This window comes from Engystomops pustulosus, chromosome 5 (assembly GCF_040894005.1).
Source record: "Engystomops pustulosus chromosome 5, aEngPut4.maternal, whole genome shotgun sequence".
Classification (NCBI taxonomy): Eukaryota; Metazoa; Chordata; class Amphibia; order Anura; family Leptodactylidae; genus Engystomops; species Engystomops pustulosus.
The window spans coordinates 188,589,093-188,604,519 of NC_092415.1; the positions used below are offsets into that span (position 1 = coordinate 188,589,093).

General features: G+C 40.7%; 1 protein-coding gene across 4 annotated transcripts in view; it reads right to left on the reverse strand.

Annotated features, from left to right (window-relative positions):
• The window catches only part of WAC (WW domain containing adaptor with coiled-coil), a 39,458-nt gene that overhangs the window by 7,101 nt on the left and 16,930 nt on the right, over positions 1-15,427 (reverse strand). For 3 of the 4 annotated variants that reach the window (XM_072154082.1, XM_072154081.1, XM_072154083.1), the window contains exon 7: positions 9,660-9,968. The exons of the other annotated variant lie outside the window; for it this stretch is intronic. In XM_072154082.1, the coding sequence (XP_072010183.1) occupies positions 9,660-9,968 (309 nt within the window). The remainder of the gene's footprint in view (positions 1-9,659; positions 9,969-15,427) is intronic. 4 annotated transcript variants of the gene reach the window in all.

Consider the following 15,427-nt stretch of genomic DNA (forward strand, 5'->3'; position numbering starts at 1 on the left):
GAAAAAGAAGCTGCATCACACTGAGCCGTCCTCTGTGAGACCAGAGAGCGTAGCTGAGAAAAAAAAAAGCTTCAGTATTGAGCTGCATCACACAGAGTTAGCTATACCCTCTCCAATCTCTCAGAGGAAAGGGAAAATAGCTGCAGTAATGAACTGTATTACACTGAGCCGTCCTCTGTGATATTAGAGAGCGTATCATAGAAATTGGATGGTTTTGGCTGAGGGAGAGAAGCTGCAGTATTGAGCTGTCCAATGTGGAAAGTGCAGAGGCCATAGTTGAGCTACTGGAGTGTGTAACAGAGGCTTGTGAATGATGGGAGTTCACCATCTAAATCCTACTATGACAGTGAGGAGAAAGCAGTAAAGCTATGCTGTGCATGACCATTCTTGCAAACTACTTGGCACACATTAGACAGTAGACATTTTTTAATACAACTATTGTTAAAATGATAGATACAATAACCAGAAACTTTTTTTTTTGTAATCACACATAAGTGAAGAAATATATGTATCTTGTAAATTCAATGGACAGTCTGGATCTCCAAAATGTGCTTTGGACAAATGTACCAACATACATTCACTAGAGCACACACTACAATAACCCTAAAGGCAGCGATGTTTAAATTGTGTTTTGAAACAATTGTGCTTTGGTTTCCGCTGTGGAAAGGAGATGTGACGAATCACAATGTGCGTTTGCATTACATTAACATTGCATTTTGTGAATACACTGAAATCTAAAAAAAAAAAATCTTCTCCCCAGAGGTGGTGTGGTGAGTTTCCAAACAAAGCCTAACTTCTTAAGGAAGGAGACAAAGTTGGCAACTAAAAAGAAAATTAAAGATGCGACAAACTTATAAGGAACTGAGAAACCAATTTTTACTTTGTGTCTGCTAAAGCTGCACATTAGTTGGCAATGTCAATACTTCTCATAGCGAACCCATCACCAGGAATGTGATTTTCAGTTGCTGACCGGTTCTGATAGCCTATACTGTGCTAATGTTATAAGTGCCTTTGTGAACATTTTAAATCATTTTACTTCATATTACCTGGCTCCCTGCCAACAGTGTGTGGCCAGTCTCAGGGTGAGGGGGCAGCTGCAGCCTGTGTCAGTCTTTTCCCAATCTAATGCAGCTCCCTCCCCACTTCCCGTCATATGGATTGAGCAGGCAGAATTGGTAAGGTGTGGAGTAAAAGTAGAATGCATGAGGAGACACAAGCGCACACACGCTGTCCCCACATCAGGACTCACCGCAGACTGCTGGTAGGGAAACAGGTAATGTGAATGAAACTTATATAAACTACTGAAATTATTCAGAATGCTGAAAGGCATTTTTGAAATCAGCATTGCATAGGCTATTAGAACCTGTCACAGCTAAAAATTACATTCCGGGTGACAGGTTTGCTTTAAAACATGTTAGATGAATGTGGTCCAACTCTTAAGACCCTCACTTATAAGCAGATTACAGGGGGTCCCCGACTTATGGACACCAGACTTAGACGCACCTATTAGTCCCCCTGTGACCTTCGGTGAAGCTCTCTGGATGTTACTTTAGTCCCCGGCTCCAAAGCTGTAAGGTGTCTGTTATGAAGCTTTATTGATAATACTTCATCTCATAACAACAACAACAAAAAAAATTTTTTGCCTGGATCTACAAATGTACCCGTTCCGACTTACATACAAATTCAACTTAAAGGACACCTGTCATCAGGTCTCTGTCACTAGTCCTGTCACCTCTACCTGTTGGAGCAGCTCACAAGGATCCCATCCCAGCCTTTATCTAGTTATTTCATACATTATTCATTGTAAAATCATCTATTCTTTATCAAGTAAATGAGGCTGGTCACATGGTCAGAGGCAGTGATGTCACCCCTGTTACCCCTCCCCTCTCCTCCCCCTGCTCATGTCTGTGTGTAATGTATAGTAAAGCATTGCTAGTGTGTGTGCTGCATCTGCTGACATGCTGCATCCTCCTAATACACAGGTGAGAGACACAGACATCAGCTACACATGAATCTGACATGTTCTGCTGTAACATGGCTGCCTGGAGCTGCTGTATCTCTCCTAAACACACACACATGCACACACAGGCTGCAGGGGGTGTGGCCACCAGCACCAGGAAGCACATCATTATACAGCCTCAAACCATTATACAGGCTGTCAGTCAAGCACTGGGGTGTGGCTGTGCCTCCCACTCATGAATAAGCTGGACAGCTTGAATATGCTAATGCTTCATTGGACATTTCACAGGTCATTTGCATACAGCTTTAGGACCTCATTGCTTAGGTTTACAGCCATGTAGAGGGACAATGAAGGGATAGAGGCAATGCTCTCTAATGGCAGTTTATGAAAATATATTTAGTTTAGGGGGGTTATTTTGCCTGACGGGTTCTCTTTAAGCACCTATATTTTACATAGCCGAGGGGACTGTCTATATTGCTTAGACGCAATATTGCACAGATTTTTTTTGGAAGAAAAAAAATCATTGTACTAATGTACTGTTTTTCACAAATGTAATGACTGCAATTCCACTCAGCTGAGCGCCGCTGCAAGGCATAACCCATTGCTGCTCCCAAAAGATAGTAACACAGCCCCCCCCCACTTAAACAGATTTAACAGACTTGCTTAACAAGGTACTAATATTTCTGTGTAAGAAACAATTCTAAAGATTCAGAGTCTTTTGGCTTCCACCATTTGGAAGATAGAATCTCAGCTCAGGTTGTTATGGGAAACAAGAATACTTTGTCTCCAAGGCCTTTAATATTCATGAGATCTATGGGGGACACTCATCAAATGACAAATCACTACACTGTACAGGAATCCCATGCCTATAGACCAAGCAGAGCTGAGAATATTACATTTCGACCTTGGGTTCTTCTATTGCAGCTGTATAATGAAGTGTAAATATGGCTGAAAGATTTTCCCACAAATTACAACATTATTCTTTATGGTCTGTGTTTCCCTGGACTAGTCAGTGAAGATAAACTCATACAACACCAAACGAGAAGACAATGCTCCAGAATCCCTTTGAAGCACAACCTCCAGAGGCAGCAGCAGCATGCAGGACCATATGCAGCATAGGTGAGCAGCGCAACTATGAATACAGTACTGAAATGGGAAGAGGTAGTAGAACACTTACTAGGGGAAACAGCATATTCAGGTCTCTTTGTACCTGCTCACACCCCCCCAACCCAGACATTAAGAGGCAAAAGCTGTAACCTGATCTCTCAGCTCAACTAAAATCAGTCATCCTCTATTTTACCCCTTCCCGCCGCAGCCCTTTTTCGTTTTCATTTTTCTCTCCCCACCTTTAAAAATCTATAACCTTTATATTTTTCCATGTAAACAGCAGTGTGACGGCTTGTTTTCTGTGTAACAAATTGTACCTCGTAGTGACATTATTTTTATATTCCATGTCCAAATGCAGTGAAATTGATGAAAATCTGCACTTGCGCTGTTTTCTTGTGGGTTTGGATTGTAATGCGCGCCCCAAATGACACATCTGCTTTATTCTTTGGGTCGATGCGATTACGTGGATGCTTCATTTGTTTAGTTTTATAATGTTTTCATACATTTACAAAAATTAAAACCTCCGGTACAATTTTTTTTTTTTTTAAATTTTGCCATCTTCTGGTGCTAATAACTTTTTCATACTTTGGTTCACGGAGCTGTGGGTGGCGTCATTTTTTGCAACTTTTGGTGATATTTTCAATGCTACCATTTTTAGGACTGTACAACCTTTTAATCACTATTGAATTCATATTTTTTTTAAATGGCAAAAAAAAAAAAAGAGTGCCATTTTCGACTTTGGCCGCTATTTTCCGTGAAAAACCATTATTTTTTTGCACGTGGCGATACCCAAGGCGTTTAAGATTTTTACTGTTTATATTTATATCAGTTCTAGGGAAAGAGGGGGCGATTTTAACTTTTTTTTTTTACTATTTTTCAGACTCTCTAGGGCACTTTAACCCTAGGTTGTCTGATCGATCTTACCATATACTGCCATACTGCTGTCATGGAGACTGATCGCCATTTCCCAATGACGTTACGGGGAGTGACTACCGTCGCCAAGATGGTAGCGCCCATGCTAGCACCGACCAAAAGTATGCAGGAAAGACATACCGGCTATGGAGAGGGCTCAGAACCAACTTAAAGGTCAGAATTGCGTAGGTCTCTCCCCCGCCAATCCCCCCCCGCCCCAAATATGTAATGTACATCTGTGTTTGAAGAAATGTAGTATAGCAAAGCGCTGGTAGCCACCTTTTCCTAGCACCACTGCTGACACAGCTTTATTCTATCCACAAGTGAAGTAATCTCTACTTCATCAGCAGCATTTGGTGAACTGAGCGCGTTTTTATTTCTCAGCACTCCTCTTCTGAGTCTACAAGCAATAGAAAACTGCACAGGTGGGAGTAACCCCTCTGCAGAAGCAGACTACACACAGCGTCTCTTTGTAGTCTGTAACCATAGAGACCTAAGATTGTTAATTGTAAACCATACAGTAAGATATCAGTGAGTAAGATGCGTTAAATTTTATAAATTAGATCAAGCATACAAAATTTTCTGTTTAACGGGCTCCTGTTGTAAGGTTTAAAGCCCACAAGCTACCAGCAACTTGTATTGCAGGACAGTAGCAGGATCCCAGCCATGTCCTTCAATATTCGCTGAGGTTCAGTATTGGGATGACCCAAGTCCTTTGTGTTGCAAGGGAAAGGGAGGGGGATGTCAATCATGCTGGCATGACACCTCCAAGCTTGACTAATGTCTTTTAAATCAAGCACATCATCAGAAGCTGCTCCTCAGACTTGTGCAGATGTTCCTGGACTATAGAACATGAATTAAAGGGAACCTGTCACCACATTTTCCCCAAAACACTTAATAAGACTATGGGAACCAGTCACTAACTAAATGCCACCCTTTCAGCTACAAATGGTTCCCCATAAATCCACAAAAATCAATTTTATGTTATATTACCTGGCATCAGAGGGGACGAGATCTGCTCAGTCGGTTCCTCCGATCTACTCTTCCCCGTGTCCCATGCCTCTTCTCAGCAAGTCATGTGACCAGTGTGAGGCATCGAAGGTCCTTTACCCTGTTTGCAATGTCTGCAACATTTGCAGCATCTACCCCATGAATAAACCGATCACATGAAATCAAAGCATGCCTCCATAGACTTCTACTCCTCCCCATCCTTCATGGAGGCTGCTGTGATTTCACGTGATCAGATGCATACATAGGGTAGAGGTTTCAAATGTAACTGGATCTTAGATGACATCATCCTGGTCACAAGACAGGAGAAACTATATTATTATTATTCCACACTTCAGTGAGACCTTCCAATCCGGAACAGGGGACACTGCATATACCGGACACCATTACTTTAATTGGACTCACGTCACGTGATTTGCATATACGTTTACAAAGTGATTTTTTTTAGGGATAAGGGCAATGCTCAACTCTGGGTCATGTGAATAAAGCGCTTAAAGATTTATTCCTGCATAAAACAATATAGAAGGACATCATGGCTTTTCCAGACATTGGTTGGTGACTGCTTGTGGGCCTAAATCCTCATGACAGGTTCCTTTTAAATACATTTCAAAAATGAAGAAATTTCTTAAATATAGCAAATCCCTGATTTGTAATATACTTCAAGGGTATCATCTGTTGTATACAGGCTTATATTATTGCAATATCAGAAAAACCAAAAGGGCATTATCTGTACATTCAGATTTCATTTAACTCATCTGACGTATTGTAACATCAAATGTAGCCATGTTGTCCCTTGGAAATTAGATAGCTGGCCTTGGATATGACCACCGACACAACTTTGTAGTGCTGGTCACACACATGCTATCGAGCACTGCCCGACCACCCAGATTAAGCATTCATGACCACAGGACGGCTGTGGGACATGCAGAAATTCCTGTACATTTCACATACATAAACGGTTTCTTTGTCCAATCACTCCTGCATCAGTGGTCGTTTCCAAGGACGATCATCTCATTATCAAGTGACAACATGGTTAAATGTATGGTAAATTATCATAACACAGCTATTGTTTTTTAATAACATCCAACTGAAAAAGTGTTTGCATATGGCAGATTAAATTGAATGCAAATGTCTAGATGAGAATATCCCTTTAAATCAGCTTGTCTGCTCCCTACAGGAGAAAGGAGCAGGAAAAGGCACATTGTTTCTGAAGACCTGTACAAAGCAGATCAACAAAAGGACAATAGGCTAATGATTAACTCTTTGCATGTGTACAGAATATTCCCTTTGATTCAGCTCTTAGATTATTCGGGGACTGTCTCTAAAGAGTTAAGCCATTACACACAAGTGTCTTAATCTCTCAGCTGTCAGTGGATAATAAAATATATAACAGAGTTTACCATCATTATCTGCACTACAGATTTAACCACTTGAATAGCAAGCTTCTTTGCTGTATTGCGTTTCCGTTTATCACTCCTCTCTGATTTTTGTTAGATTACATAGCTGTATTTGGGCTTTTTATAGTTTGAAAGAACAATTTTGTCCAAACAAAAAAAAACTGTTGCACCATTTATTTATGGGCCTTAATTTTGCAGACTTCAATGTGCGTTCGAAATGCCACGGCAAAGATATCCAATTTATATAAATTACTTATGTCTTAATACCTTTAAAAATTTTAGTAACCTTGTAAAAAAAATATGGTCAAAAACGGATGCGTTTTCAAAAAACGTCTTTAACACATGCGTTTAACGGACTGCTTAGAAACTGACCAAAAACGGGTTCAAAACGCCATGCGTGGCATCACCCTAAGGTGTCAATGGTTGCAGGATTGGATGAGGTTTTCATTGATACCATTTTGTAAAACTTTACAACCCATTTATCACTTTTTACTAAAATTTTTATTGGAGTTAACGGTAAATTGGTAAAATAGTGGCGATTTGGGCATTTAGGCTCTATTTTGCGCTATGGGGTTCTTCCACGGGAATAAATAGTTTTTATATTTTTATATATCGGACATTGTGGGACTCTGCAATATCCAACATATGTATGATTCAACTTATTTTTGTATGTCTTCTAGTTAAGGGGGGAGATTTAAAGTTTATTTCCCCCTATAATACAAATTTATTTTTTTACCAGGGTATTTGAACCCTAGGTGGTCTGATCACTTATACACTATACTGCACTACAACTGTATTGCAGTATATAGTAAATTTACTGTTTCTATATTACAGTGTCTCATACCGACTGCAATACAGAATAACTAATGACAGCTACGGGAGCATTTAAAAGGCATCATCCGATGATGTCACGCCATTTTAAGATGTCTGCGCCCTGCTGCAGGTATGTTAGGTGTCACGACAGGAGTTTTGACTGCGGGACCCAAAGGGTTAACTGCCGCAGTTCGTGCCAGCAGAGACCGCAGCAGTTCCCAACGAGTCATCAGCTGTGAAATACAGAAGACACCGGACAAGTATAGAGAGGGCTCATGGGTCACTTCACGACCCCTTACAAAATACTTACGATGGGCGGTTGTGAAGGGGTTAAGCAATTGTGTTCAAAAGTTTAGCTGTGCCTTAAACTTAAGCCGCTGTGCTCACAGGAGAATATTAAGCAGCAAGCTCCCTGCAATATGCTCTTCACTACTTGAAAAAAAAAAACGTTTTAATGTTTTTCCCAACATCAGCAGGACTTGTCCATTAACTGATAACATAAGGGAGAAACCTGCTACTGCAGCTTCATTAAAGGGAATGTAGCAGATATTAGAATCCTTGCAAGCTTTAAAGGGGTTGTCTCATTTGAGCAAATAAATGTTATTGTTCTGACCAGGTGCACGACCATGGTCACATTTCTATCCACTGGAAGTAATCAATGAAGCTTTCTATAGAATGACAGCAAGCGGAGATCTAGAAAACTTATGCAATTTTCAAATATACTTTCTGTATCAATTCCTAACTTTTCGTTATACAAACACAAATTTGCTGAAATGAAAAAACCCCATTAAATTCCTTCCAATTTACATTTCTACAAATGTTCCATAAGGAGAACTCCATACATTATATGCTGCCTGCCGATTGTTACTGATGGTTGTAGATACCACAAGACTGCCTTCAAAGAGTTAGGGGCTTGTTAACCTTCAATAAATAATTGATAACTGCTATACAAATTTAAAGCATATACAGTATTGAAGAATTTACATTCTGTATCAATTCCTCATAGTTCTCTAGATCTCCGCTTGCTGTCATTCTATAGGAAGTTTCATTGTTTAGTTTCTGCGAATAAAAAGCAGTCCTATCTCACATTAGGTCATACAGGTGCATGGCTCGCTATATCACACAGATTTCACTACTCTGTTCTATAATGAGCCGTGCACCCGTGTGACATCACATGTCCAGGAACATATAATGAGCCGTGCACCCGTGTGACATCACATGACTACAGACCAGAAATTATCTGCAGGAAGTAAACAATTAAGCTTCCTATAGAATGACAGTGAGCAGAGATCTACAAATCCGTGAGGAGTTGATACAGAATCTATAAGAAAATTGTATAACTAGCCATTACACAAACAATATGAATTACATGCTGAAAGTAGACAACCCCTTTAAGAGTAGTAAAGTCTGGTCTGTGCCAGGTTGACTGCCCTGAACCTGACATGATTAGTTCAGCTGTATTTACACGGCCATGACCCGAGTGTCCTGACCTGAACTCAGACACGTGAAAGCAGCCTTAACGTATATTGATCCATCAGCTGGAAACTGCAGGAACAACTAGGAGAGGGAATTGTTTGCATGTGCGATTCTGATGGAAACGTGAGCGCAAACTTATCTCAGATGGTAAACTCCTGGGAGCAGCGCCCCAACGTCTATTATTTGTGTGACCAGATCACAATGCTCTACAATGTCTCTGTTTCTATATGTCCCCTATGATCTGTAAAGTGATGCTATGGAGGGACGGTCAGACCGCTTGGGAGGGAAGGGGGGGGGGATTTCTTATGGGACCAGGTTGTGAAACAGTGTATACATGTACAGCTTTCTATGACATATATGTATACATCTCCACACTATTTTTTGCTTTGATAAAAGTTAATGGATGCTATAGAAATATTAATATAATTAATTATTATGGTCCGACCTGTTAAAGATGAGCCCAAATAGCTTTATCTCAATGGCTGAATCCCATGAATGATCGCGAATGTTGAAACATCACTCCTGCTGCACTAGGCAATAGTTTTTTTATTATTGTGGACAACTTGCCCCTAAAATACATGCATGTCCATAGCTAGGAGAGTGTAAGCAGGGCCCATTGTATGACCATGTTAATGCTCTGTAATGTCTTACTTTGCTTGTATCTCTCCCCTATGATCTGTACAGCGCTGCGGATACAATGTTGCTATATAAAGATTATTAATAATTAATTAGAAGTTTACTATTCGATCTGTTGGAACAAAACTCTATAGCTATTTTTAAACACCATGTAACCCGGCACATACACCACACCAATATATCTATATAATACACTACTATATCATATACAGCAACTATAGATTACAGCCACAGCAAGTAAAAAAAAAAAAAAAAAAAAATCACAAAATCAGATTAAAACTCTGAGATGTAGCTATGCTGTATGGGTATGCACCTTCCCTCCCCCCCCAATGCCCCACGTCACACATTACCTTTTCTGTCCGTTTTTTGTGCTGGGATGGAAGATGTAGGGACAGGCAGTTTCGATAACGCCGCTGCTCCATTTGCGTCAAAAGACTTTTTAGGAGGAGGGTGGTCAGGCTGTACTGTAAAAGTACTAGGAGGAACAGTGCTGGGGGCAGCGGAGGAGTGAACCACCGGTTTAACGTGCTGCACCGGGGCTGCACTACTGTGAGTCTCTGTTCTGGGGAGTCTGTAGTCTCTATCATTGTGCCGGCTTGTCTGCGACAAGATATTCTGTGGAAGCATGCTGCTGGCGTCATTGGAATGTTTCTCATCAACTGAGTTGGGAATTTTAATAGAAAAGGAAAAAAAAATAAAAACAAAAAATATATATATAAAAAAAATGGCTTAATACAGCAACATGACCAATGTACAAAACCTCCGCATCTCTAAAACCTATGACAATCGGAAACTGCGCTCAAATACAAGGACAAGACAAAAGGATCTACGTAACTTTAACCCTTCACAGTCAAATCACTTCTCTGCGCTTCCTTTTTTTTTTCAATGGGAAGGGGTTATGTGTAGAGAATATACATTGTGTTTTTATTTAACAAAAAAAAAAAAAAACACACATCAGTTTCTTAATGATTGAATTTTACTACATTCACCAGGTTTTGCCCCATTAAATAGCAGCCCCCTCAGGACGGGAATGAGATGTCCTTTCTACAATTCCCTCTTATGTGAAATCTGCTCCATTTCTCTATTAAAAAAAATTATAATAATAATTTCCCCCAAAGTCAGGCAAATATGACTTCTCATTTTCAAGAGATGAGTCAAGTTTAGCAGCTGGCAGGGGTAGTGTCACTTCTGAAGCCCCCCGTTTTCTTTTCTATAGCACTTACAATCATGCGGCTCACGTCATAATAAAATCAAAGATCTCATCTTTCAGACATTGAGCTACAGAATCGGAGATACAGGCAACTAAAGACACAGAGAACCGAGCTGCAGACAAAAAAAAAGGCAGGAACTGGATCTTTAACTGGTCATCTCCAGTCCACAGAACCATAAAGCTAAAAGATGAGATTCTTATCTTTAATATAACACAAGCAGTATGTTTCTAGGTGCTATAGAACAGAAGATAGGGACTTCGGAAGGAGAAAATCACCCTGCAACCACTAAATGGTTGCGGTAGTTGCTTGGAAGGAGTTTTCTTTTACAGCTAACTGGGAAGATGTCACATAAAAAGGTGTGTGAAATGTCCTTTGTAGAGTTCTCGGCCTGAGGGTATTGTGGTGTAAAACCCGGTGATGGGTTCCCTTTAATGATTCTTTAAATGTAATATAGTAGGATGATAATGTCAAACCAATGCACAAAAAAAAATAAATAAATAAAAAAAAACTTTCATACTGTGCCAAGATGCTAATGCCTTGTCCTCAAAAGGGTTAAAATAAAAATAATAAAAAAAAACAGCCTAAAGATCCATTCCCCCCCTTCCTGGTAGAAGCTACAGTAGTAATTACAGTATAGTTCATGTTACTTATTACCCTAGGATACCATGGTAACAGTAGATTTAAGCAGGCTACAGATGTAACAATTTATTGCCCCGAAACCAAATCTAGTTCCAAAATACATATCAAAGCAAAAAGACTGTACTACTATAAGGTTTTGAATTTGAGGATTTTCTATAACTTATGAATAAGAACTTTCTTGTTACATTTGCGCTTTCCTTTTTTTTTTGGTAAATACATTCCTGTCAATCTACTGCAAATAGACAACTGGGAGGAGCTCCCTGCAAGACACACAGACCAAAGTGTAGGACATGATTAGTGGATATAAGGGGGTCGTAATAAGTTTGCGTGTTAACCCTTATTCACACTCTGATTGGTGGGACCTAAGGACTACGACTACTGGAGTCCCAATCCGATCATGTGAATAGACCCCTACTGATCAGGAGAACATATTTATGGACCGGTAGGTAGCGTGTATTCTATCTTAAGGCAACACAGAGCTTGGTCATCTCTGGCACTAAATTTACTACTGCATTGCAGGCTACCAAAAATCACAGAAAATGCAACTATTGAGCCAAGTACCAAAAACAACAACTCTACACCGCACCATAGCAGCTTTTATGATCCATACTGCAAAATCATCAATAAACACCAACACGAGCCTAAACACCCGGCACTGACCATTACACAAGTCACAGCAACCTACAAAATACCACAGCAAGCTACGAATACTGCTAAAAACTCAACCGAATGACACAGCAATCCCAAAGTAACCTCAGTGCATTCACATGGCAATAACATTTTTCTGGAAGGGTAATAAAAGTCTCCGTAACAATTTTAAAGATTAAAATTTTAACCAAAGAGGAGTGTGACATTTTCAGTAATACAAATACATAACTCATAGCCGTATACAATGTTAGTAGTCGTCTATTTATACAAGACAATGATTACTGCCTTCTGAAGACCCAAGGCTGTCATGGCGATCGTCACCAAGATGGTGGCGCCCATGCTAGCACCGATCGTGGGTGTTACCGGCTATGGAGCGTATCGGGAAGGGATTAATAATGAAAGGGGGTGGTATGAATAATTTTTTTTTTTTAATTGACTTTTTAAGTTTTATGTACTGCACTTTTATCCAGATCACATATAACAAACAGTGATATAAAGGCAACATCCCATAGGATCACCATTATCGGTGATCTGTATACAGACATGCAGAGGGTGCACATCTTCCATGCATGCATCTCCCCTCACTGCTTAGGGAATCACTGTGATGTCATATCAATGTCACTATGCAGGAGTGCCCTGGAGACAGGCAGAGCTCCTCACTGCTGAAGCTCCCAGCCGCTGTGCAAGGTCATGTGACCAGAGCATCAGCAGCCAATACTGAATGACTGTGCTCCGGTCACATGATCTTCCATCGGAGCAGCCCGGAAGAGGGAAGAGAACCCTCACATGAATTTATCCACATGAGCGTTTCTCTGCAGATTAACACTGCTTGTACAAGCATCAATGACACTCTTACAGGCATTAATGCGACCAATCTATTACACATGGGTTTTTCACAGCTGTCGGCCAAGTTAAATTTCAATAGCAGAATGTTTATTCCTTCCTCTCCATGCTGAAAACACATACACTAAACCAAACGTATATGAATATTGGAAATAGCAGGTATAGGCAGCGTTGCTGAGACTTTTCAGTAGTATTTGCTCAGCAGTAATCCCAAACCAAACACAGTTCTGTTCTTTTATGAGTTACACAAATAATGAGCTATCGCCTCTTTAATCACTTGTAAACATCTACTGACTATTCACATGTGTCAGTGACTACACAATCTACTGCCTGCCGCTCCAATACTGAGAAGACTTGGGACCAGATGAGGGAGGGAGGGTTCTGCGGTTAATTGCAGTTTTCCCAGGAAATAATTCAGGATTGCCTACCGTGTGTTGTCCATTTGTTATTCCTACTATAAGCTTATATATTACTTAATAACAGGGTGTTACAAGTTTAAAGGGGAGGGAAGTTGACAGACTGCAGGGCCCTCACACCCCTTTAACAAGACTCATAGTAACAACCAATATCAAATTTAATAGAAGCCATTGTAGAGGCGTGAAGCAGTGGAGAACAGAAGTACTGGAGAGGGACACGTCCTCTTTAAAAGGTGTAATTACAGTCTAAAAGGAAACCTACCATCAAAAACCGGTAGGATAAACTAGTGGCAATTGCTCATAGATACAGGCACCGTGACTAGAGTAAAAAAAAAGGATTTAGCCAGCCACCAAAACGTTAAGTTTGTTAAAGAGAACCAGTCAGGCAAAATTACCCGCCTAAACTAAATATATTTTCATACACCGCCATTAGAGAGCATTGCCTCTATCCCTTCATTGTCCCTCTACATGCCTGTAAACCTAAGCAATGAGGTCCTAAAGATGTATGCAAATGACCTGTGAAATGTCCAATGAGTTATTAGCATATTCAAGCTGTCCACCTTATTCATGAGTGGGAGGCACAGCCACACCCCCCAGTGCTTGACTGACAGCCTGTATAATGATGTGAGGCTGTATAATTATGTGCTTCATGGTGCTGGCGCCTCCTGCAGTCTGTGTGTGTATAGGAGAGATACAACAGCTCCAGGCTGCAGCCATGTTATAGCAGAACATGTCAGGCACTTGTGTAGCTAATGTCTGTGTCACACATGTGTATAGCAGAACAAGTCAGGTACTTGTGTAGCTGATGTCCGTGTCTCTGTGTATTAGGAGGGAGAGTACACTAGCAATGCTTTACTATACATTACACACAGACATGTGCAGGGGGAAGGGGGGAGGGGAGAGGAAACTGGAGTGACATCACTGCCTCTGACCATGTGACCAGCCTCATTTACATAATAAAGAATAGATGATTTTACAATGAATAATGTATGAAATAACTAGATAAAGGTTGGGATGGGATCCTTGTGAGCTGCTCCAACAGGTAGAGGTGACAGGACAAGTGACACAGACCTGATGACAGGTGTCCTTTAAGTTCTCCCACTTAAAGAGATGAGAAAGGCCTGTAATACCTACAGCTCGACTGAGAGACAAAATGTGAAAAAAATCCAGAAAATAACTGACTGCTTTTTATTGAATTTATTTGCATATTATGGTGGTATATAAGTATTTGGTCACCTACAAACAAGCAAGATTTCTGTCTCACAGACCTTCTTTAAAGGGAACTTGTCACCAGAGTGCCATTTTTCACTGGTGACAGGTTCCCACAAGCACTGTAATGCGGTGGTGGCGAACATATGGCACGGGTGCCAGAGGTGGCACTCAGAACCCTTTCTGTGGGCACTCAGGCCATCACCCCAATTTCACCAAACAGGACTACATCCACCAAATCTTCCTGCAGTCCCAAGCAACTTAAGAGATGCTGCTCTCAGCGCTATTTTAAAGCGACAATTCATTGGCCATTTAAAACTGCGGGAAAAGTGTTAAGGTGTTGACCGAACTGCATTGTCTTTGGAGGTCATCCTGCTGGACCCACCATTCCTGGAGCAAAGCTACAATGATGGTCTGAATAGAAGAGCCAATACAATTGAATGACGTTGAAGAACAGGAACCAATAAGTTGCTGCTTGCTATGCCCTGTTGGCACTTCATGGTAAATAAGTGGATTTTGGTTGTAGTTTGGGCACTCGGTCTCTGAAAGGTTCACCATGACTGCTGTAATGTTAAGTACTGTACAGACATGGTTTTATAATAACTATGGGTTCAAGAAATAAGTGCTCCTAAACTTTGCCTGGCTCCCCGCCAGCATCTTCCTTCAAGTATCAGGGGTGTTGCATTTCAAAATCTAATGGGCGCCTCCTCGTTAGTAAATTCCTTCAGGGCCCTGCTCATCAATATTACACCCATCAGCTTAACACAGAAGCAAAGCCTGCACGGTGAGCCTTTTACCTCTGTCATATGCAGTGAGCTAGGAGGATGACAATGATCTCCAGGACACCAACAGGGCAATGAAGCTTCTTTAGAAGCATTTCAAGGCACTGGAAAGCCCTAGCCAGTCTTCAGATCTTAACCCCCATAAAAACCCTTGGGAGGGAGTTAAAGACCGTGTTGCCCAGCAACAGCCCCAAAACATCACTGTTCCAGAGGAGATCTACATGCGGAATGGGCCAACAGACTGGCAACAATGTGTTTGACCTCTGTCGTTGCTAACAAAATATCGACCAAATACTTATTTTTCACCATAATTTGCAAATAAACAACAAAAAAAAACGACAATGTGATTTTCTGGATTTGTTTTCACAAT